We start from the raw sequence: 25,759 nt of genomic DNA, 5'->3' as shown, positions 1-25,759 counted from the left end.
AGATGAATTATAATGACGAGGAATTTGATTTAAATCATATCAAAGACGGAGTACATCGAGATGAAATACTACATTTAGTAAGGAATTATAAGCCAAATAAAATAAAAACATCTGCTCTGAAGATAAGGATCGTGCTGACAGATCAACTTCCAATTCATTGCGCGCCGCAGCGTCCCCCCGCCGCAGAGCAGCATGAAATTGATATCGCTCTTAACTTGCACACACTCTTAACTTTATTCATCTACACTGCTATTTTCTCATAAATTACAAAAATGCAAAAAAATTCTGTGAATCTTTAAACTCGGTAAAAAGCACATATATGGAATTACCTGATCGCGAAAAAGTATATACTCTTTCCAAGGATGAACATTTCCAAGTATAAAATAAATAAAATATCCAAAAACGTTTACCTCTAAATTATCTATTCGCAAACATTACAAATAGTTACAAATACTTAGTGTCAAATAATTAAATTATTTCCATGAACGTTTACTTCAACTGAAACGTATACTAAATTCCTATAAACATAAAATTCACAAAATAACTATCATTTAATTAAAATATCACTAAACCATGTACAGGTCGACTTATTTTTACTTAAAAAAACATCCCACAATTGCAAAAAAATGGCATTGCGCACACTCTTCACTATATTCATGTACACTGCTTTTTTCTCATAAATTAGAAAAATTTCACGAAAATACATGACAATTTTCTCAATCTTTAAACCCGGTAAAAAGAACATATATGAAATTACCTGATCGCGAAAAAGTATTTACCCTTTCCAAATATGAACATTTCCTCATATAAAATAAATAAAATATCCAAAAACTTTTACCTCTAAATTATGTATTAGAAAAATCACTAACAAATTTATAACAAAACATTAAAAATGGTTACAAATACTTAGTGTCAAATATTTAAATTATTTCCATGCACGTTTACTTCAACTGAAACGTATACCCAATTCCTACAAACATATAATTCACAAAATAACTATCATTTAATTAAAATATAATTAAATTCAAAAACACTACTTAAAATATAAATAAGCACATACATTAAATTAATAAAAATTAGCTTACAATCCTAATTACTTTAAACTAAATCATTGCTAATAACAATTTTCCAATAATACCATATTACTTTATTTACTCCTTACATTTAGAACAATGCATAAAAATAATATCCTCAAATAATTAAAAATACTAACTTACCTAATCTTCTTCAGAATCTTGATTACGTGGCCGATAAACTTTTCTTATTTCCTCCGCTAAATAAAAAGCAATCATATGTGTGCCTATTTCAGGATCTTTAAAATCATACTTATAGTTCACAGCAAGGTACCAGGTAAAATAAATAACTTAATAAAACATCTTTACTTCTATCTCGCACAACCTTAAAAAAACACTTATTACTACCCCTTTCAATCCCACTATATACCCATTTCGAATTCACTTTAGTTAGGGCCATGGGATCCAAAAATTAACCAACACTGTTCACACAACACAGAATAAAGCTAAATACGAAATTTCCACATTTTTTCCCGATTTCCTCCCTTTTCCGATTAAAGAACCATAATTCGTCCATTAATATCACATGACATATCCCATGATCTCTCATTTCCCTCACGCAAAATAATGCGTAATCGGAACTGAGTACTGCTCACATTATTACCAAAGTCCCAGGTAGTAACCTTTATCGCCTCCAAAATGTTGCCAAACTACCAGTTACCATATTCCAAAGATCAGCCATAAATTGTGTCATTCACTTATTATTATATTTTTAAACTTATTAAAGTGTAAAATACAGTATTAATATAAATTATTGACAAAGCTGCCACCCTTCTAAGTAGAACTGTGAGATTCTTAATACTTCATTGCATTTCTCCATCTCTCAGTAAGTCTCCAAACTTTCCAGTGTTTAATTTATGTGAATTTAGATCACCTTTTTGAAATATAGTTCTGGAATAATTGGAAATCACGAAGAACACATGTTTATAAAGGAAAAGGAAATGGCATTAAAAATATTTTATTGACAAAATTTTTTTTAAATATTTGAATGAAAAATTGTACAAAATTCCAATTTTTATCCAAATTTTTCTGTTTAAATTTTATTTAGTTTGAATTCTTTTAACTCATTGTAGGAGATTTCTGAGCATTTATTAAAGACTTTAATAATGTTTAATAGGCAAATATTTATTTGTACTTTAAATCTGCAAGTGATACATTACTAAATTTATCCATCTTACATGCACATTGATTATAAATTTTAGCTTCATCATGTTTAAAATCAACTTTAATAGATAAAAGGTTTTGTAAGATATTTAAGTTTTCTCCAGTCTAAAATGTAAAAACAAACAACAGCAAAAAAAAAAAAAAAAAAAAAAAAAAAAAAAAAAAAAAATAAGTTGATTATTAAAAATGTGTTTAACCAACCTAAAATTTTAGGGAACTTGAGGGTTAATCTTTGGATTATGGTAACTTAGCGATTTTTTGGTGAAAATTTGGCGACCAACCCTGCTACAGCAACCTGCTAGTTTTGTTTTGAGCACCATTTTGTTTCCACAAAGTAAAGGCATGTTTTTTTTTACTTAACATTTTCCCCCAACAATCTGCTAGCTGAATTACACTTATACAAGAACTTTTATGGAACAAAAATGCTTAATCATCACGAAGATTAGGTGCGAAATTGGGAGAAAGTGCAGAATCGCAAACTGCTTGCCGCGTTTTTAAGAATTGCACATACATGGTATTCATGTACGCGTCGACCCATTTTCACTTAAAAAAAATCCCAGAATTGCACAAAAATGGCATTGTGCACACTCTTGACTTTATCCATGTACACTGCTAAAGTCCTAGCTAGTAACCTTTATCGCCTTACCGAAATGTTGCAAACTACCTGTTACCATATTCCAAAGATTAGACTACTTGAGTTTTTTGTGAATGATTTATTGCAAATAATAATAATACAAAAAGAGGTATGTGTGTGTGAGGGGGCATTTTTGATTATAAAATCCACACCCAACTTTGTGAATTGGCAAAGAACAGTTCTGTGTCCAAGTTTATAACTCATAGATACTGTTTTGTCCATAAACAATAGTAAAAAAGAAGCATTTTGTAAAGAAATAGCATATTAAAAGAGAAAAACAAAATTTCTATGTGGCCGTATATTTATGTTTTTATGGCCGGTACATGTTGTCCACCTTCTTCAGTGGTTCTGAATCAATTTTGTCCCTTGCACCCCTTTCACTATTGCTAGAAGATTATTCTCCCTCTCCTTTCTAAAACTAAAAAAATAAATATATATTTATAACAGTAATAATATATTATTAGCATATATTTTATTATATATATATAATATATAAATATAATTATATGTATATGCTAATTTTTTTTCATTCTTTTTGCATAATGTATAATTTTAGCTTAATCCAAACAAATTTCAGACATTTTATCTGTTTTGTTTTAATAATTTTTATACATTTTTTAAAGAAATATTTGAGTTATAGCTTAAAAAAAATGCATATGGTATTAACATATTTCCTGTTGATCACACTCTAACATGTGATGTTTCACATTGTGTAATAACCAGAGGCATGCCAGTGTATAGTTATTTTAAACTCTAGTTTGAGTTTTTACATCTTTCTAAATTTTTAATTCAGGCTTCAAATATTTGGGTTTCGGCTTAATTGATTGAAACTAATATACAGTACGAAGTCCGTAATCCGGACTTGTCGGGACTGCGGCGATTCCGGATTAGGGGTTTTTCCGGATTATACATCATCAATTTAAATCTGGAAAGATGACATGCAGAAATTATATAGTTAAAAATATGAAACCATAATTTATGAAATAATTATGATCTAAAGTGTATCAAAATTTACAAAAAAAATTGCTTAATATTTATTTCTTTACTTTATTAAACATTTCTTTCAATGTTAGTGATTTAAGTTGCTTTGTTTTTTGTGCTAATACTTTCTCTTTAATTCTATGAACAGACATCATTTCTTGTTCAGTTACAAAGTTCCACTGTTCAAGTCCTGTAATTTCTATGTTGAGAATACTGACTAACTTGTCAATCGAAATTTTTTAATTTTCAATAACCTCTCTGTCACTTTCTTCACGATCGGAAGTGTGCATGGGTAAACGCTTTATGCGCATGCATAAGTTTGTGGCTTTGAGGTCCGGATTATAGATCATTCTGGATAATGGACATCTGGATTACAGACTTTGTACTGTATAAACTCATTTCAAATGATAAAGGTGAGGAATACTCTTGCATTTTCGCCTATCCCAATAGACTTGCCCCGTGCAGGTTTTACAGCAAATTTTCGACTCTCAACAGGACATGACTTTCTATATAAACACTTGCACCACATTAGCGTAGTTGCTGATGATGTCTGTCCTCTTTGTCTGTCGGATGAAACCACGGACTTTCTTCATTTGACAACTTGCACTGCACTTGACTGTATGACTTTTAAATCTGACAACTTTACCAAGGCTAAATTTTATTGGGCTGCTAAAATTCTTGTGGTAGATATCGCTACAGACTGACGTGGGGGGAATGAAAATAAACAAGCAGCTGATCAAGCATCTTTGATAGTATGAGAAACAGGCAGCTTATTTGACATGCTTTAATCGTTGAGCTATTCCTAAAAAATGTAAAGTAGGAGATAAATTTTATTTGTTTATTCCTATCTCATCCAAAAAACTCTATGCAGGATAGACTGGTCCAGGATAGATTATAAATTGCCTACCTCATTCGTCCAAATTATAGATCATTCTGGATAATGGACGTCCGGTTAATGAAAGTGCAGCAGTCTTGAGCAGAATTGATTGTATTTACATCATGCAATAATTTGCTTAACGATTTTAATTCTCTTTTCAGTATGGAATATAAACAAAATATAGACATTCAGTTTCCTGTTTCGAATAAAGTAAGTTTTGCAAATTTTTAATCTGTGCATTACATGTGTGTGTATATGTGTAAATATAAACATTTACATTTAAAGAAAGCTGTAAAACAGAAATCAGAATTTCATCAAGGATGATGATGATAATGTTACACGTATGTAAATTAATATCTGTATTTTTATCATCAATATGGAAAGAAAATTTAACTTTACTTAGTACGGGAAAAACTTGCTGATTGCAAATTGTTTGGTTAACACAAATTTTATGTAGTTTCCTAATTTTTTTTTGCTAGTTCATTCTGACCAAATGAATTATTTTAATTATGATAATAAACTCTTAATGTTTCAGTTTCATTTAGTAAATAATCCATGATAAATTAGTAGTGTTTTCTATTTATATATAGTTAAATAGTTTGTTATTTAAAGAAATTTAGGTATAAAATCATAAAGTAATAAAAATAAAACAGAATTGTAAAACTAATTATTATTGTTTCAAATATAGATTTGTTTTGCATTATATTATGCAGGGTATTCAAAAAATTAGCCACTGGCCTTTTTACCTTAACTATTAATCCTATACCTGTATTTCCAGTTGTTACAGAGCTTCTTAAGATAAGATAAAGTTTTATGAAAAAAATTTGAATGCTGCTCTTCTCATGTATAAAACACATTTCAAGAGGGTTTTGCAAATGTGATATTATTAGCATTCTTATGGTTCTTCAAAAGCAACAACCAGTAAAATATTCGTTATGCTTTGAGTAGTTAAGATTTTGCTTATAAAAATGTAAAAACATTCATATTACTGGAATTCCTTTCAGTTTTCATTTTCCAAAGGTATTTCAGAATTGATGCCTTTGGGTAAAAAATTTGTCGAGATATCAAAGAATGAATATCCTGACTTAAAAAAATTTTTCAATGCTTATTATTTAAAGATTTCAATAAGATTCAGGGAGGCCTTTGCTTCATCAAAGTTGCTTGTTTTGATTATTATATTAAATATTAGATAAAACAGAACTCTGTTAATTTTATTAGTTGGTCAAATAGAATTTGTTGCATTTTACGGGTTCTTAGATTTTTAAAGTTATTGATGCCAACACTTGATGAAGAATCAAAGCACAGTTTATTTGCCAGTATTACACAGGAGAGTCCCCAAAACATGTTTACAGTGGTCAAAAAACTACAATAAACACACTGAAATAATGAGCAACACAGCCTTCACACTTCAAAGGTGAAGACAGTTTCATGGCAAAGTATTAAAGTAAAGCTCCCAACTCAGTTTGGTCACTCTCAAGCTAATCTCTGATTTCAGCATACTATAGATACTCTCCAGATATACTACTTTGAGTACAGGTAGGGTATATATAGCTTTTTACCTGTCTTCAAGAATGTTCTTGGGAAAAATGCTAAGAATTCGTTCTAGAATGTTCTTACTCCGTCTATGGCACATCAGCAATTTTGTCACAAAATGGGGGATTTTGTGCCACACCTGGCAACCCTGCCTTTCCTTGCCATTTTCTGGCAACCCTAACCTGCTTTGTGGGGAAGCTGACTTGCAGCAGCTGTTCATTTCATAGCACTATCTTGATAGATTTTGCAATTAAAGAAATGGAAATTTTTTTATTCAATTTATTAAAGCATAACCAACATTTTAGTAGGTGGATCCTTTTTCTTTATGCAAATTACATAAACTTTGCATTTGCAAAACCCATCTACTCATGTTGCTAAAACTATCTGGGTGAAATTCTTTACCATAATTAACTTCATAGTTGGTAATGCACTCACTTGATTAACTGGGCAGGGAGCAACCAAGACTTGTCTAAAATTAAAGTTAATTTATTGCAAGATTATAGAAAAATTACTATCACAGACTGTCAGAATAACATAAAATTTCTTAGATTAATTACTAAAAAAACTAGAGAATGAAAGTTAAAACAGAGAAAAGAAATGTGGTGTGATAACAGCAGTGATAGCATATGTCACAATGTTTAGTAATGTTTAGTTTTATCCACAACAGTATGTTATTAAATTGTATATATTCTGGAATATATAGATTGGTACAAATATTGTGAAATCATCTGTTAAAAGAAAGTTATTATATCACAAAATTAAATTCAATGCAGTGCAAAGTTTGAGATTCAGACTCGTTAGGACTTCGGTGATTCCAGATTTGGGATTTTTTCGAATATTAGATCATCAGTTTACTTCTTGTAAGATGTCATGTAGAAATTTTAAAATTAAAAATATGAAATCGTGATTTATGAAATAATAAAGCATTTATGATCTAAGGGGTAACAAAATTTACACACACACACAAAAAAAAAAGCTTAATATTTATTTGTTTACTTTATTAAACATTTCTTTCAATGTAAGTTGTTTAAGTTGCTTTTTTGTGTTAATATTTTCTCTTTAATTCTGTAGACAGATATAATTTCTTAATTCAATTACAAAGTCTCATTGTTCAAATCCTGTAATTGCAATGTCGAGAATTCTGACTAACTTGTCAATCGAAATTTTTTTTTTTTTTTCAATAACTTTCTTCTGTTGGTAGCAGTATTTTCTTAATCTAGAACCATGTTACAGATTTTACCTCCGTTAATTAATTGATATTGGGGCAATGTCATCGCAATGAAAAACTTCTGTTATATCATCTTTATTTATTACTGCTTCTCCACATTTCTTTAAAAATTTCATTAATTGGAAAATTTAACCTTTGGTTTGCAATGTCCAGAAACCTTCACATTCACAGCTATCATATTCATCAACATCACCATGAAATGTGCTATCTGGCCATAAATTTGCCAAGCATTTTTATCTGGAGACACATCATCCCATGATCTTGCGATGCTCCACAAAGCAGATTTTACACTAAAATATTAAAAATATTCTTGAGTAGTCTTGCCATTATTCAAGAAATTTAACATGGATTTTTAAAATTCTGCTTTATATTTGCATTTCAGTGTGCATACTATTTCTATTTCAATATCCATAGGCTGAATGATGGATGTACAGTTTGGAGGAAAGAATAATATGGATACATTATCTTTCACTAAAACTTTAAGTGAAGTATGCGGCGAACAGTTGTCAACAATCAGGACTATTTTTGAGTAATCAGGTAAACCAACCGAATTAAAATGTTGCCGAGCCTTGGGTATAAAATGATTTTCAAACCAATTATTCATCAATGCTTGTGTCATCCATGCTCTTTTATTTGCACGATATATAACGGGGAAAATAATTACTCCTTTAAATGTTCGAGGTCGCGTATGTTTTCCAATTATGAAAAGTTTGCACTCGTGTGTTCTTACAGCATTTGCGCACGCTAAAATTGTTTATCTCGCTTTGGAATCTTTGACACCAGTTGGAGACTTTTCTGTAGAGGTTGCCAAGGTATTTTGCAGTACATATTTTCAGAAAAGACTAGTTTCATCAGCATTGTAAATTTGTTCTGGAAATAATTGTTCATTACTAATGAGTTCAATGAATTCATCTGCAAATTGTTCAGCAGCTTCAGTATCAGCTGAAGCTTTTTCACCTGAAATTTTTAATTGTCTTATACCATGGGGATTTTTAAATTTGTATAACCAACCTGTCTAATATGTGCACTCAGTTTTTTAAGTTCATTTCTTAGTGAAATATTTTAGCTTCCCCATTAGCATATGACTTATCAATGGTAGTCCCTTGCTGCGATGCTGTCTGCCTCATTCAATTATCCCTTTGTCATGATCTTTCAGCACAACGTGTAATTTTTCTGTTATTTGTAGCGAGCGGGGGTGTTGGAATCCACAAAATTCAGAAAGTTCCTTTTTCTGTTATCTTACGTCATATGTTGTTGACTTTTCAATGCCATATTCCTTGCAGAATTTTGAGACAGAGATACCTTCATCCATTTTTTGCAGCAATTCCACATTTTGTATAGTGGGCATCGAAACATGCTTTTGCTTTGTAAATCCTGTTACAGCTCCAGAATTATAAACTCTTTTTGACATGATCGAAAGCTGAAACTTTAATTTTCATCAAATTGCCATGATAAAAACAGCCCGCCAAAAGTAATAATGCTGGATCAGATCAGAAAGTTAACGAACAGCACAATCTACGATATTGGCTAAAATTTCTTGGAATCAGTAAAGTATAATTTTAGCTTAGCTTAATAGCGTCCGCTATGCATTGGCTATGTGTCGAGATTGGAGACGAAAGACAACTTGTTCCGTTAAATTTTGTCTTGCCTCCATCACGCCTTAAGACACGCCTGATTGCATTAGTTTAGTTATTTATTCTGCTTATGCCTATTTCTTGCACATGCTTAAGGCTTATCTGAATCCTGAATAAATAAATTCCCATGATGTAGTCTCTGCTAATAAGCCTCTAAGTTCTGAATTTTTGTGGCCCCTAAATTTTGGATGACAGTGCCTTCCCTAAATTCATTAATATTTTCATCCTTTAATTTTGTAGCTCAGTGCTTCTCTAAATTCCAAAAATCTTGTCTTCCCTAAATTCTGCCACCCAGGCAGCCATACAAGCTGTGGCACCGGCTCTGGGTTTATGTGAAAAATAAATCAATTATTCTTAATTCAAATAGCACTAAATGTAATCTTTTGGCCTATGAATATCATCAACAAAATCTATTTTTAGCATGTGGAAAGAAACTTTTGTTAAATTTTTTCTCGTCAGTATTTCTTAGCTTATTTAACTTAGAGCTGTAATCATTACCAAACGTAAGAATGTCAATGTAAAAGGTTACCATAATCTTTGTGCTAATATAAAAAGTTACTAATATAAAACAAAAAAAGTTGTTTGGGCATCTCTGTATGAGTCATTATCCAAGTTGTCATGTGTTGATAAACATGCAGTGATGAAAGCAAAATATAATAACTAATGATTTGCCAGGTTGGCATCAAGGTATAAAATATTAGTAGGAGTAAGATTGAAGTTTCTATATAGAATGTTTCGGTTTGAGATGGCAGGTATGAAGTCAAATTATTGTTCATATAAATTTATGCTAAATTATTGTTTCTTCAATAACGAAGTATTTATTTAGTACCGAAGAGAAATTAAAAATCGGGACTCTCCACATGTTTTATCTACGGAGTGAAAAAATCCAATGCGCATACGTAAAGCATTTATAATGAAAAAAAAGTTGTTGGCAGTTTTGAGGTCCAGATTTTAGATCATTCCGGGTATTGGATGTCCGGATTTCGGACTTTGTACTGTATTGATCTTCTTTCTCCCATTAACTTCTGTCGAAATATAAGAGTAATATAAACAAAAGCATTTTTCTTCCTGTTTTGCTATGTATTCGTGTTTTGAATGATGATTTAATTTACATGACCACGTAAACTTATTCTTTAAACTTCTTAAAAATACAAACATAAACAAAACAATACATTTTGGAAAATATAATTGCAGATTCCCACAGATGGATTAGTTTTGCGAGGATGGTATAATGCTGTAACATTGGCAGTATATGGTGTCTTGACAAAAACAACTACAAAAGAAAGATCCTCACCACCTCCTCCACCACCTCCCCCTCTTCAGACAAATTCTAGGCCTCAAGCACAAGGTGAGTAAAGTTATTAATCATTCCTGAATTTTTTTATGTAATCTGTATTATATTTTTTTTTTAGCTCACTGGTTTTATAAGTATGAAAGATTTCTCTTATTATCATAAGGAACTAAAATTCTAGGCATTCAGTCATTTGGCATCCTACATTAGATACTATTCTCTTTATAATTGACCAGGATTTATTTTTATACTTCATCTTATATGTGTGTGCATATTCATGATGTCTCAGTAGATACTTCTTTCTTTTGTATTCCTTCTTATTTTCATTTTAGAAGTCGTAACGTCTTTTGTGATACTTGTATTTGAAACCTTATAATATTTACACTCTTACTAACTTTAATTTTTTTTTTTTTTTTGTGGAAGTATAAATGCTTTCAATAAAGAGAGAAATAAACTACATGTTAAGAAATTTTGCAGCGTTGAAAAATATGATATAATTAAAAAATATATTTTTTAAATGTTGAATTATTTATTAAAAGCATTTGCTTCTGTGATATAACTGAGTTGTGATCCATTGATGCTAAGAATATGATTGTAAATTTAATTTTTTGTTGTAGAACGAATAATATAGTCCTGAAAATCAATATTTTTAAATTCATGAGACTGTAAATGCAACAATGTATCAAAGTGCCAAATGCATTATTTTACCTCCTGAGTAGCTGTGCATTGTTGTCTTTCTGAATAAGTGTGAAGAAGCATCCTTCCAATAATTTTCTGTTTGATCTTTACATTATGGTAACTTGGCGATTTTTTGGCGAAAATTTGGCAACCAACTCTCCTACAGCAACCCTCTATTTTTTTTTCCCCGCCACCATTTTGTCTTCACGAAGTAAAGACATATTTCTTTTCTTTTTATCTACTGAACACTTCTTCCAACAATCTACTAGCCGAATTACACTTATGCTAGAAATTTTATCAAACAAAACTGCTTAATCATGACAAATATTCACTGCAAAATTGGGAAAAAGTGCACAATACCATACTCCTTACGCGTTTTTCAAAATAACACATACACATAAACCATGTACACGCCGACTTATTTTTACTTAACATCCAAGAATTGCACAAAAATGGCATTGCGCACAATCTTCACTATATCCATGTACGCTGCTTTTTTCTCATAAAGTAGAAAAATTTCAAGAAAATACATGACAATTTTCTCAATCTTTAAACCCGGTAAAAAGAACATATATGAAATTACCTGATCGCGAAAAAGTATTTACCCTTTCCAAATATGAACATTTCCACATATAAAATAAATAAAATATCCAAAAACTTTTACCTCTAAATCATCTATTACATTATACACGTCACCAACGAATTCATACCGCAAGCATTACAAATACTTAGTATCAAATATTTAAATTATTTCCATGCAAGTTTACTTCAACTTAAACGTATACCAAATTTCTACAAACATAAAATTCACAAAATAACTATCATTTAATTAAAATATCACTAAACCATGTACACGTCGACTTATTTTTACTTAAAAAAATATCCCAGAATTGCATAAAAATGGCATTGCGCACACTCTTCACTATATCCATGTACATTGCTTTTTTCTCATACATTAGAAAAATTTCACGAAAATACATGACAATTTTCTCAATCTTTAAACCCGGTAAAAAGAACATATATGAAATTACCTGATCGCGAAAAAGTATTTACCCTTTCCAAATATGAACATTTTCACATATAAAATAAATAAAATATCCAAAAACTTTTACCTCTAAATCATCTATTATATTATAAACGTCACCAACGAATTCATACTGCAACCATTACAAATACTTAGTGTCAGATATTTAAATTATTTCCATGCACGTTTACTTCAACTAAAACGTATACCAAATTCCTACAAACATAAAATTCACAAAATAACTATCATTTCATTAAAATATAATTAAATTCAAAAACACTACTTAAAATATAAATGAGCACATACATTAAATTAATAAAAATTACCTTACAATCCTAATTACTTTAAACTAAATCATTGCTAATAACAATTTTCCCAATGATGCCAAATTCCTTTCCACCTTACATTTAGAACAATGCATAAAAATAATATCCTCAAATAATTAAAAATACTAACTTACCTAATCTTCTTCAGAATCTTGATTACGTGTCCGATAAACTTTTCTTCTTTCTGTTTCAGGATCTTTAAAATCATACTTATATTTCACAGCAAGGTAGCAGGTAAAATAAATAACTTAATAAAACATCTTTATTTCTATCTCGCACAACCTTAAACAAACATTTATTACTACCCTTTTCAATACCACTAAATACCCATTTCGAATTCACTTTAGTTATGGCCATGGGATCCAAAAATTAACCAACACTGTTTCACACAACACAGAATAAAGCTAAATACAAAATTTCCACATTTTTTCCCGATTTCCACCCTTTTCCGATTAAAGAACCGTAATTCGTCCATTAATATCACATGACATATCCCATGATCTCTCATTTCCCTCACGCAAAATAATGCGTAATCGGAACTGAGTACTGCTCACATTATTACCAAAGTCCCAGGTACCTTTATCGCCTCCAAAATGTTGCCAAACTACCAGTTACCATATTGTAAAGATCAACCAATTTTCCTTTCAGACTTTTTCGTTTTGCTTGTTGGTTGAAGTGTTAATTAAAAAAAAAAAAATGTTTTTTTTCTTTTATTTTTCTTTTTTTCAAGTTTGTCAAGTTCAAGCAAGAGCTATCTACCTTAGGGATGGGGTGCCTTTGTTGAGGATTTTCTAAGGGAAACTGACTCCCATGCATGTTACATGTGGTGAAAACCATAAAAATGCCCGTGCAGCCAGATGGTTTACCTGGAATGGACCCAGGTCAAACTACTAGTGTTCAGTAATTTTATTACTGGACTTCTTCTTTTTAAAAAAAGAATCACAATTTTTTTTTTGTAATTTCCAAATGACGAAGTTTTTATTACATTTTTCAAAGATGAAGGTGTCATCCATACTGTGAGATTTTTTAGAAAACCACACCGAAACATGGGAATGGCACTGCAAGAAAAGGTCATATTGGGAAAAGAAAAGTTTACTAAATCAGTGTTGTTATAAAGGTGTGAATATGCCTCCCTTATTTAATGCTCATTCTGATGTCAAGAGCTCATTTTGTAAGAATTTTTTGAACTGCTGCTAAGAATGAATGACTTTAAATTGTTGATTGGAATAATTATATATATGTTCTTATTCACGAATCTGTCTTAATTTTTAATATTTATTTTGTGTTAAATAAAGTAACTATTCCTTTTTCATGAAGCTGTATGTAATGTTAAGGTGACCATTCCAATTTAAATATACTTTACAGCAGCATTTGGTGCCATGTGGTACTCTGTTAACACACACACACACACACAAAAAAAAAAAAAAAAAAAAAAAAAAAAAAAGGCCAAGAGCTTTGAAGGCTATATACACGATTTCATTTTTTGAACCAGCTTTAAATATACTCTTCCAACTCAAACTTTTATGGAATGCAAACAAGCTATTTTGAGTCAAATTAGCACATAATAGAAGTCATAATTTTAAAGGTTTGATTTTTTAGTTAGAGCTAAAAAAGAAAATTTCTGAATATATTCACTCTTTCAAAAATAGACAAAGCAAGTAGCAATTTCAGCGTAATCTGTAAGAAATTGTGCAACTCTCTTTTTGAAAAAGAACTTAATCAACCAGTTACTTACTGAGCTTTTAAAAGTAATGAAAGAGCAGTTATTAAAAAAATCTTTTTTGTTTTCACAAGAAACTTAAATTATCACTTAATTCTGAGTGCAATAGATTTTCATACTTATTTGCACTGTCCAAATTTCATAAAAGACCAAGAACGTTCAAATTTAATAGCTAATGGCACCAAAAACCATAAAAATAAGTTTTGACTACATTTTTTCTTAGATTAAAAAAGTTTTGTGAGCTTATTTTTGATAAAGATAGCAAAGAATGCTAGTTGGATCATTAATAGCAACCTTGTTTTTAAAGCAGTTAAAGCGATTAAAATCTGATATCAATTGCTATTACTTTGAAAATCTTTATTCATCACTGCTGCTTAAAGAAATCTACAGTGGTCTACTAGAACTACCTGAATTGCTTCCAAAGATGATTAATATTTTATATACTTGTAGCTGGTCTCAGCTGCTCACATTTTCATAATTACATCAAATTTCAGGATGCTATATTATTTTCAAATAAACAGCATCTGTATTTGGGCACAAATTATTCAACATGGATTTGCAACCTTTACTTATTTACAAAAGATTAAAAATTTCCTTGTTCAATTTCAGTAAATGACCTGTAAAAATTTGTCTTTACCTACAGATATATTGATCATATCATTGGTTTCAACAACTTTAATCTTATTGAATCTTGCAATCGTGTAAACATGAAATTTTTTTGAGAGTAAATTGATAATGAAGATTTAAAGACAGCATTTAAAAATTCTTTGCAAATTCAACAGAAAAATTGCATATGAAAGAACCGATAAGCATAAACATTGCTTTTGCAAACAAGTCTGAAAAAAAGTTGGCGCCATCTAGTAAAAAACTGATTAATTAACTAACAAAATTTAGCAGATTGCTAGTTGGGACAATATCCCTTTTTTTATTAATTTTTCAATAATTGTACATAAATCAGTATTCCAACTTGCATAAAAAGATGTTTTTTTAGGGGGGGGAGTTTAAACTTAGTCTAGAAGATTAAAAGTAATCTCAATATTATATTTTTATTTTCATTTGTTAATTTTTTTCTTTTAACTAAAAGAAAATATTCTCAGTATTATTTTATTTTTGTTTTTCAGTTTATTTTTTTAAAACTAATTTATTACTTTTATTTTTGGTCACTTAATAGACTGTAAAAGCTCTTGAAGGGCCTAGTGGAAAGAATTGCTTATTGTTGCTTTGTATGTAGAGGTTTCATTTGTAGCAATAGAATGAAATTGTTACATAAGTGATTTTACATAGTTTTTCCCATATGTTAAATAAATATCAACTAATTTTTTATCAAATCTCTTATTAAATAGCAGCAGAAATGCTCCATTAAAGCCTTTCTGGTGTTATTCAATGAGTAGTGAAAGGTGATAATTTCAATATAAAGCTAGTGCCAAATAATCTGTGTTACTGTTGATCTGTACTTCTAAAATGTAAAATACTTTTTTCAGATATATGCTCATCAAAAGATTTTGAATCTCCTGTTGGTGATTCTTCAATATCAGAGTGGGAGCGTCAATCAAGAATTTCTGATGTTCCTCCTGAACCTCCACCACCACCAGTCAGAGCTCATCCTCCAGTGGTAGAAGCTCCTCGATTTGTTGAAGTTCCACAGATAATTCATCAGCAAGCTGAACAGCATGTTGGATATGCTTCTGAAATGCCTCCAAATGTTATTGGAACTTTTTCAGAGCCACCACCTCCAATAGTCTATTCAGAATGTGTATCTGTTCCAGTTCCTCAAGTATCTGCTCCTCCAGCACCATATACGCAATATGAAACACATTATCCCAAGTCCTGGCCTCCTCCAGAGGAACAATATCAACCTCAGAATGAGCCATATGATCATCAAATATATAATAGACCACCAGATAATATATACCAACCTCCTCCAGACAATAGCAGAGCTATGTGGGAAACAAAAGATCATCATGGACCATCAGATGTGAGTGGACATGAACATGATAGCTATGTTAGGCCTGCTTTGCTTGAACATCCTTCCATTCACAGAGAAAAAGATATTATTTCCAAAGATAGGAATAGGGATAGGCCTTGGGAAAGAGATATGCATGATTACAAAGAAGAAGAAAACCGTATTCGAGATCATGATTCTAAAAGGAAGGAAAGAGGTCGTAGATCTCGGGAAGCTAGTTGGGAACGTTCTTCTGTTGATTCAGATAGATATAGAGACAGAGAACGTGATCGTGAACGTATTCGAGATTCGTGTAGCCGAGATAGAGAACGTGACAGGGACAGAAATCGTGATAGAAATTTTCTGGAGAGAAATAATCGTAAAGATATTCGTGAGGTTAAAAGACCTACGACTCCACCTTCTCCCAGAAAAATGCGACCTCATACACCTCAAACACCACCTGATGTAGATAAGGTCAGTTCTGGGCCACGCACACCTAAGGAAGATGAGCCAGTTGAAATGTATGATGATAGGAGAGAAGAAGAAATGCATCACAACTTTTTTGAACCTATATCAAGAGAACATGTTCCAGGTGAACATATGTATAATCTGTCTGAAGGTGAAATTCAGGATGGCGAAAATACTGAAGAAGATGATGGGTATGAAGAAATAGTTAGTGAAGAAGAAGACATGTCAGACGTTGATGACAGAGTAATGGATATGGTAAGTAAATATTATTATTACAGTAGATTGCAAAAATTTAATTTAAGTGTTTTCAGCTTAATAACTTTTAAAATACATTTAATAAATAAAATTACATCAATATTTTGTATGCTAATATAATTTAGAAGTAGGGACATATCCTGAATTTTTATGAAGGCCATGCTGCTAAACATCAAATGGAATGAAGTTTGAATTGCATGTATTCAAAAATTGATCGTAGTATTTTCATATTAATATATTGTTAAATATATCAGTATGAAAATTGTATGAACGTGTAAAATGAAATGTGTAAAAAAACAGGAAAATGTAAAACATGTAAAATAACGGGAAAATGAAACGTGTAAAATATGAACGTGTAAAAATGAAACGTGTAAAACGTGAAACATGTAAAATCACATGAAAATGAAATGTGTAAAATAACATGAAAATGAAAATGAAACGTGTAAAATGAATGTGGAAAATGAAATGTGTAAAATAATGAAATGCACATATTCACCGAATTTAAGGTCATTACTCAATTTTGCCTGATTTATGCAGATGGTGCTATAATATATTACTAAGCATAATGAGTAAATAAATTATATTAATCAATTATTAATTCATCTTAGTGCCAGATAAAATATAGACATAAAATATTAAGAAATTAGTTATAATAAAGTTAAGAAATAATAAAGTCAAAACTGTTTAAACAAATGAAAGGTAATTAAGGTTATAATAACAAGGCATGATACAGATGATAAAGGCTAGGTTTTCTTTCTCTTTTTTTTTAGTCTAAAGGGGCTTTGTCCCTGAGGGACTATTGTTTTCCTTTTGTGATTTTGCATTGAATCAGTCTGAATGTCCGTTTCACTTTTCAAACTGTTGCCACCAAATATTATTACCCTGTATTATATTTGAAGAAATTAAATAATGAAGAATCTGCATAAATGTATGCAATTATTTATAAATGTATATATGTTTCTTGCATTGGGATAAATCAACGGTACCTAGAGCCATCAGTTCTGAATGATGTAATCCTACTGCGAATATGGGCATCTGGAAGCCCAAATTTGAAATTTTGAATTTATTTTATTATCGATTTCATATTTTGTAAAACGAATTTTTGATTAACAAACTCAAAGATATCAAAGCGAGCAGGGGCAATGTTGTACAGAAAAAAACATTTTTATCTCCAGCGTTTGAGACTGTGTATTGGAAATTCTAAAGATATGTTCAATTTAAAATTATTTTGAGATATTGTTCTTGAACTAAATTTTATGGTTTAAGTGTGAAGAACATGATATTTAATAAATAAAGGTAACATACAAAATGTTAAAAAAAAGCCCCTTTGGACATAATTTAAAATCTAAAATCTTTCAGATATTTTTTTTTTTCCAAATGTCTGAATACTTACTTCTCATACATTATGAGTAACTAAACTGATTAGTCATTTAGTCATCTAATTACTAGTAACATTACACAGGATATCCACAAGGGATGGTCTGATATTACTTTCAAAGGAGCTGAAAGGACACATAAATAACCAAGCCTTGCATGGCATTCAAATTCTCACCCTGTAATTCAGATTAGGGGTCAGCCTTTATGAGCCACTATGCAGTCCAAGGGAATAATGAAGCAAAAGTAAATATTTTTGTTAGTATTCCTCCCATAGAGGTATAAGGGTGTGTTAATTATGATTTCTTATCTGCTTAGGCAGTTTGACTAAATGAACGTAGCCCATAAAAATTCCTCATCCTATTGGTTTTGCAACGAGAATTTTCTTCCTCAGTAGCTGAAGTTTTCTCATCCTTTTTTGCTCTTCCCAGGAAAGTTGAGTCGTTCATTCTGTATCTACCATTAATATCAGTTTTACTAACTGCTAAACAAAATGTGGGATTTCTATTAATATTCCAGTTCAATAGTTCAATGGAGTCTCTCTTGTTTAAAGTTCCAGTGCACTAAAAAAATTAGAAGCACCAAAACCATACATGGACTGAATCAGAGCGAAATGTCTTAATCAGAGTGAAATGTTTCATGTCTTAAATGCTAATAACACACTGAAATTGTTAACTTTATAACATGGCAAAAGAAACTTGTCCTTTAATGTCATAAACTATTAATTAGCTAGTTTTCTTGCATTATGTAATTTGCATATCTGTTATGTTTTTATTGTATATGTTGCTGCGTGTGCCCTTTAATGTTAATCATTTTAAAGTAATTTTTATTTTTCATAGGGCGATCAAAATCTAAACCTTGGTTAAACCCATTAATAATTCTTCTGTTTCTCTCGTTTTCAGTCATGCTTAAAAATTTCTTAAATATATAATATATATATATATATATTGGCTTTATTATGGTATGGAGCTTTGAAAGAACCCCAGAAAGAAAAATAATCATCTTTAAAATAAACCATCTTTAAATAAACAGTTTTAAACTTAACTGTACAGTACAATGTAAATTTCGAAGCAGAAAACTAGCCTCTGCTTAATAATAATGCCTAAAATGTAATAATAAATTGACCAAATTTAATGCTGAAGAAGTAATACTTCCACTGGATGTAATAAGGACACCACATGCAGGTAGGGAAAAATTTACAAACTCTTTCCTTTTGTGGCAGGTCAGAAGGGAAATGGTGTTTTCTCTTGGATACTTTGAATTGTTTTGTAAATGATGTTAGTATTTAGACACAATGCAGATGCAGAATAGTTAGCATGATAGAGTACAGTTTGTTTTGTTTTGAATTTAGGATTCTAAATAAAATTGATGATGCATTGTGAAGCTGTATATTTAAAGTAACTAATAACTGTATCATTGAGTTAAAAAATAATAATTCATTTTTCACAATTTCAATCTTAAAGGCATGCATCACATGCCTTTAAATGCTTTAAGATGCCCCTTTGAAAGTATTCATGCCTCAATGCATTTCAAATTTAAACATTCAATGATAAATTATGGATATTTTTTAACTCTCTGACTGGTCAATTTGTAGACCGAAGTCGCTTCAAAAATTGTGTAGTTTTTTTTTTGCATATTTTAAATCTGTATATATTGGAGAATTGAAAAATGCATTTTTCCTTTCTAGAAAATATCTTTTATATAGATTTTTATTGTGAGAAACTATGTTGCCAGAGAAACCAATTTCAGACGTTATCGTCCAAAAATTTTTTTAAAAATAAATTTCATTTGAATTGAAGTTAATTTCTATTTATTGCATAATATAAAAAAGTAAAATATATAAAATTTAAGAAAATATAAAGCACTGAGGAAAAAATATCTTAGAAATGCAGTTTAGTATGATAAGAGTACAAAACAGGTTTCAAGGCAAAGTCCAACTTCACAGTTTTTGCACCAGATTCAATAAATCTAATTAATAATCAATAAATCTAATTAATAATTAAATAATTTAATTAAATAATCAAGATAATCGCTGATTGTTTTCTAGCAGCCATTTCTGTAAGAAAAAAGCGACAAAAGTGGAGTTTGAGCAGTAATACTACGTGCCTTCAAACGCCGCAATTTAATGGACAGTTAACGATATCTGTTAGCCAAAGTGTAAACTAAACGTCTAATACTGTATATAATTTATTTCAGTGGTTAAACGGGGAAAAAACGGGATGTGCTCCTCAATAAAGGAAGAAGAACACATGCCCGCGGAAATCGCAGGATGAGCAGATTTTGCTACATTTGAGTTGCTTGTGGAAATTGCGGGATGAGTAGCCAGAGGGTTAAAAGGAAAAATGGTGTTTCAAAGTAAAAGAAAATTGTTAATGAAGAAAGCCATTTTCATTTTTCTGTATTCATTTCTGTTTTGCATATTTTCTCTCTAGCTTTTTAACCCCAGTTTTTGAAAATTTTAAAAATATTCATGTAATTTTGCCATTTCCGAGTGCATTCAGAGAGCAAGCTTCCCTAAATTTAAAAAATAAATTTGCATGTGTAGTGATTGCTTTTGTCTTACTAAGGAAGATAAACTTTAACAAACTCCCTGCAAAGGTCATGTTGAACTTTTTTATTCTACGGTTGAACATTATGTCAGCATAATTCAAGAACCATCCAGTCGAAGTAAACATGAACTAACAGTTGGTTTGATTTCATAGATTCAATTCCACATTCACCTTCTGTAATTATTTATGGATGATTTGAGGCCTAAGGAGTGGCAGAGATAACAAAGAATGGGTGAGGTTCAAGTAGAAGTGAAGATATTGTATGTTGTAAGGTTAATATTACCATGTATTCTTATTAGAATGTTTCTTCTTTAGAAATAACATTGCATAGTTGTAGTTTATTCATGAATTCTTTTCATTTGATATGCTCTTAATGTAACCATGCCCTTTGAAAATTAAATTATTCCCATAATTTTCCCTTCTTGATAGTGAAAAAAGAAGGGGGGGGGAATATGTGAGGAAATATGGTATATAATGTAGAAAGCAAAAAGACTATTAAATGCATATCTTATAAGGAATGTAACTTTTTAGTGTGGATTAAAAAAATGCAGAATGCATTTAACAGTGATAGTTAACAAATTGTTCCCATCTTAATTTTAAATTTTCACTTCCCTGAAACTTTTGCATTTTTGTGTGAAGAGGGAATTCAATTATTTTCAGGTATTGTATACCAAATTAAAAAGAAAATTCCACTAAAATGCTTTGAAATACTGAAAAATTTGATAACCTGACAGGGCCAGATTTGAAGAATATGGTGAATAAATCGATCATAGCTAGTAAAATGACTTTCATCTGTAGCCTTCTTTTAACATATCTTTTATTCATGATGCAACTCTTTAGAAATGTTTTGATTTTCAGGAAGCAGTTCATTGCAAATACTTCTTTCCATATTTCATGAAGGGGGGGGGGAAGAAGGTTGCTTTTTTATTTTATTGTTATTTTTTTTATAAAGGCCTCCCCCCTTTTTTTGTAGAAGATGTCTTTATGAATGTTTATATTGTATCTTTGGTAAAGGATCCGTTTTTCATCACTGGAGACTATTTACACTGCTGGGTGTTCAAAATGCAGTGCCATGAAAAAGAGATGTAAAAGCCCAATTTTAGATAAACAATGTAAAGTACAAGAATTAATTGATTAAATTACAGACAGGCTTGCAGAAAATGTAGGAACTGGATTTTATGTAGCCTCTGTGGTTGGTTAATAACTGCTGTGATATACTTTAGCATTGAAAGAAGCTTTGAATATGTGCTTGGATATGTCATTGTGTGTTGTTTCTACATGTTACTGAGGTTCCTATAGTATAGCCCAGGGGTGGGCAAACTATGGTCCGTCGGAAGGTTCTATCCGGCCCTCGGGTAGAATTTAAATTTGCCGGTCCAAGACAAAATTAAATATATATATTATATATCCATCTTCATTTCTACTTTGTTTAAATGTTATTTTTTCCCTTCCTTTTTTTTCAAGGAACTGGTGATCTTTTTACTGTCTCTATTTTTGTACTACACAGCATAAATTGACGGAAATAACAAGCACAGGCAGCTTTCAATTGGTTATGTGTTAAAAGCAGTAGTTCTTTGTTAGTTATATCTGTAGATTGGTGCCAACAAGCCGTATCCCTTTCTCGGGGAGCAGGCATATGGGAATCCAATATAGGTGAATTAGACCTTACATGTGACAGACTGCACATTTTTTTTAAGCTCCAGCTAGAGACGTTTTCCTTTGGTGAGAGTTCTAATATTATTGATTGCGTTATGGAAAGATTGCTGACGTATAGCATCATAGTGAATAGTGGTGAAATTAATTAAAAGTATAGCATAGCTGGTGCTTGTTTGGGTTATTCATAAAATATTTCAACTCCAAAATGGCTACTAAAAAATGTAAAGCTGATTCAGAGTGCCGTGCTTTAAATGATGAATGGGCCTGGAAATATTTTTTTACAGTTGTAAGAGATAAACCAGTGTGTCTCATCTGCAGTGAAACTGTAGCAGTCTTCAAAGAATTTCCTGTCATTTCACATCTAAGCATAATAATTCCAATTACAAAGCAATGTCCAAATATGAAAGAAAACAAAAAGAAGAAAGTCTTTGTAAAAAATTATCAGGCTGAGAAAATTTTTTCAAGTTGTAAACAGTATCCAAGAAGTTACACATGGAAGTTACATTGTAACATTAAATATTGCTAAAAAATAATAAAAGGTTCGTTAAACAATGCATGCTCCAAGCTTGTGATGTCTTATGTCCTGGCAAGAAAAATAATTTTGAGACTGTAAGCTTATTTCAAAAAATGGTGACTTCTAGAATCGAAGACATCGATAAAAATTTGACATCACAATTAGAATCAGAGATTGACAAGTTTAAATTTTGCTCCATAGTTATGGATGAAAACACTGATATGAATGATACTGTTCAATTAGTGTTATTTATAAGAGGTGGATATGAATGATACTGCTCAATTAGTGTTATTTATAAGAGGTATTGATGAGAACTTTGAAATTACTGAGGAACTGGCGTACGTGCATTTTTTAAAGGGAACTACCACGGGATGTGATACTTTTCGTGAATTTCAGGAAGGGCTTTTAACTTTGAAAGTGCCTATAACACATATATGTAATATTACGACCCATGGAGCACCAAATATGCCAGGAAAAAAAATCAGGATTTCTTGGACTCTTTAATCAAAACTCTCCTGGGAATAATAATGTACTCTGTGTTATACATCAAGATGTTCTGTGCAAATCTGCATTGAATATAAAACCCATATTTGATGCAGTCGTGAAGCTTGTAAAGACTATTCAATCTCATGAATACTCATACTTGCAGGCAGTTTCGAGATTTTCTTCAGTCCGTGAAATCTGAATAATCTGATCTACTGTATTTCATGAAGTAAGGTGGCTTATTGCAGGATGTGTTTTCGAGTGAGTTTGCCAGCTGAAAGATGACATTGTGTCATTCTTCCATAAGAAACAATGTTCTGCAGGGTGCAAAATGTTAGAAGATACAGAATGGCTTTTGAACTTAGCATTTTTTACAGATCTTTGTCGTATGAGCAACTTGAATGTCAAGATGCAAGGAAAAAATCATTTTATCTATGATATCAGGCCCCATCTCAAAGCTTTTAAACTAGAACTTAATCTGTTTGCTGAGCAGCTAGCTAAGAACAACTTGTCTCATTCTCCAAGGTTAAATGAAAAGAAGCTTAAGAATTATAAAGATGGCTTGAAAAAAACTACATTTTGAGTTCGAACGCGGATTTTAAGATTTCGGTGTCATTCAAACAGAATTGGATATTTTTACCATGCCTTTTAATATAAATTGTGAAGCAGTAAGGTCAGATTTGCAGCTTGAATTAATTGAGTTTCAATCTAAGAATCATCTCAAGCAGTTGTTTCTAAGTATGCCAAAGTTAGAGTTTTGCAAATCATTATCAAAAGTAAGTTTCCCAAATTTAATATCTCATGCCCAAAAAATCAGTGCTATGTTTGCTTCATTTTATATATGTGAACAAGTGTTTTCAACTATGAACCTTAGAAAGAATTATTTCAGAAATAGACTGACTGATGAGCATTTAGCCTCATTCCTTAGAATCAGTATATCTCGCTTCGAACCCCAATATAAGGAACTTTTGAACTTTTTGAAAATGAAATCGCAATTTCATTCATCTCATTAACGTATTTAAATATTAATACTTGTATATTGCTTTTAAATTAAAATTTATCTTGGTCCACCAAACTTTTTTTTTTTTTTGGTTTTTGGCCAGCAACCGCAAAAGTTTGCCCATCGCTGGTATGGTGGTGACAATGGTGGTGTATGCTGATCTACTCATTTGTCAATTATCAGCTAGATGTGTTTGGTGGGTGACATTGGAAAATAGGGAGATCAAGGCAACAGTGTGACCTCTTGGACAATAAAGAATTGCTGAGCTTCGTATGTCCCATACTGTCATGTAGTACCTTGTTGAAACTTAGCCACAGGCAAATGTTGAAAATAATTGACATGCTTCTAAATGTTTCAGATGCAGTAGTGGTTGTTAAGTGGCAATACATGTATGGAAAGTGCAGAAATAACATCTAGTCCCCCCCCCCCCCCAAAATCATAATTTGAAGTGCTGGACTGATAAGTTGTTGTATATTGCAAAGTTATGATATCTGTCGCTGTGATGCCACTGGATTCCATCCTGATGTTGTAAACAGAATCAAAACTGGTCTAAAAAGACAGAGTCATGCCAGTCATTATCCATGTCCAGCATACAGCACTTTGTTGCAGCTGCATGTATCTGTTATATAGAGTCAGTGGCAGCTGCAGCAATGGATGCTTTTTTAAGATTTCCCTTTTCAGCAAACAATGTTAAATAGCACCTACTAACACAGGGAATTATGGTCTGTTCTTGCATTAGGGTTCTTGATATTGCTGTGTGATCCGTCATTGCCACATATGCAATATTCCTGTCCTCTTATTTCATAGTGTGCAGTCACAGTTGTTAGTCTGTCCATCCTACACCCACTGAGTCTTTATCTGCATCACTATAATTTTATCCAATACAAATACTGATTTCTTAAAAGGTTAATCTGCAGTTTCTATAAGCTACATATTTTGCTCTGTCAAGTAGAAACTAGCTTGAATGATTGCCCCTCCACTTTTTTGATAAAGCCAGTTTTTCTATGAAACCTTTTTTAACTGACAAACAGTGGAAAAACAACATAATTCCAGTATTTAAATCAGTCTATTGTTACTTTTTATGTGCTTTTGTAGGTGATGCTACTGATGCATAATTTTCATGTGTGCTGCAGTGTTAACAATCATATTACAGTGCAGTGTCTTATTACAGACTATACATAGTGCAAATTTTAAGCCTATTGTTTGTTTCTGTCATGATGTTGTGTTTTGGTTGATCAGTAATGGAATTGAGAAATTTCTTTGCCCCCTTTTCCTCTTTCTTTCTTTTCTTTTTAATCTAAAGAGGCTAAAACTGCAGATTTTCTGACAAAATTTCAGATTCATACTTGACAGTT

General features: G+C 31.1%; 1 protein-coding gene across 2 annotated transcripts in view; it reads left to right on the top strand.

Moving 5' to 3' along the window:
* The window catches only part of vir (VIR_N domain-containing protein), a 199,863-nt gene that overhangs the window by 5,836 nt on the left and 168,268 nt on the right, over nt 1-25,759 (top strand). For both annotated transcript variants that reach the window (XM_085815021.1, XM_085815020.1), the window contains exons 4-6: nt 4,891-4,939; nt 10,319-10,472; nt 15,645-16,828. In XM_085815021.1, the coding sequence (XP_085671147.1) occupies nt 4,891-4,939; nt 10,319-10,472; nt 15,645-16,828 (1,387 nt within the window). The remainder of the gene's footprint in view (nt 1-4,890; nt 4,940-10,318; nt 10,473-15,644; nt 16,829-25,759) is intronic.

This window comes from Stegodyphus dumicola, chromosome 4, assembly GCF_044657685.1.
Source record: "Stegodyphus dumicola isolate Sdum_Otavi_A_Nest chromosome 4, ASM4465768v1".
Classification (NCBI taxonomy): domain Eukaryota; kingdom Metazoa; phylum Arthropoda; class Arachnida; order Araneae; family Eresidae; genus Stegodyphus; species Stegodyphus dumicola.
The sequence above is the reverse complement of the archived record's forward strand: the minus strand, read 5'-3'. Positions and strand labels throughout refer to the sequence as shown.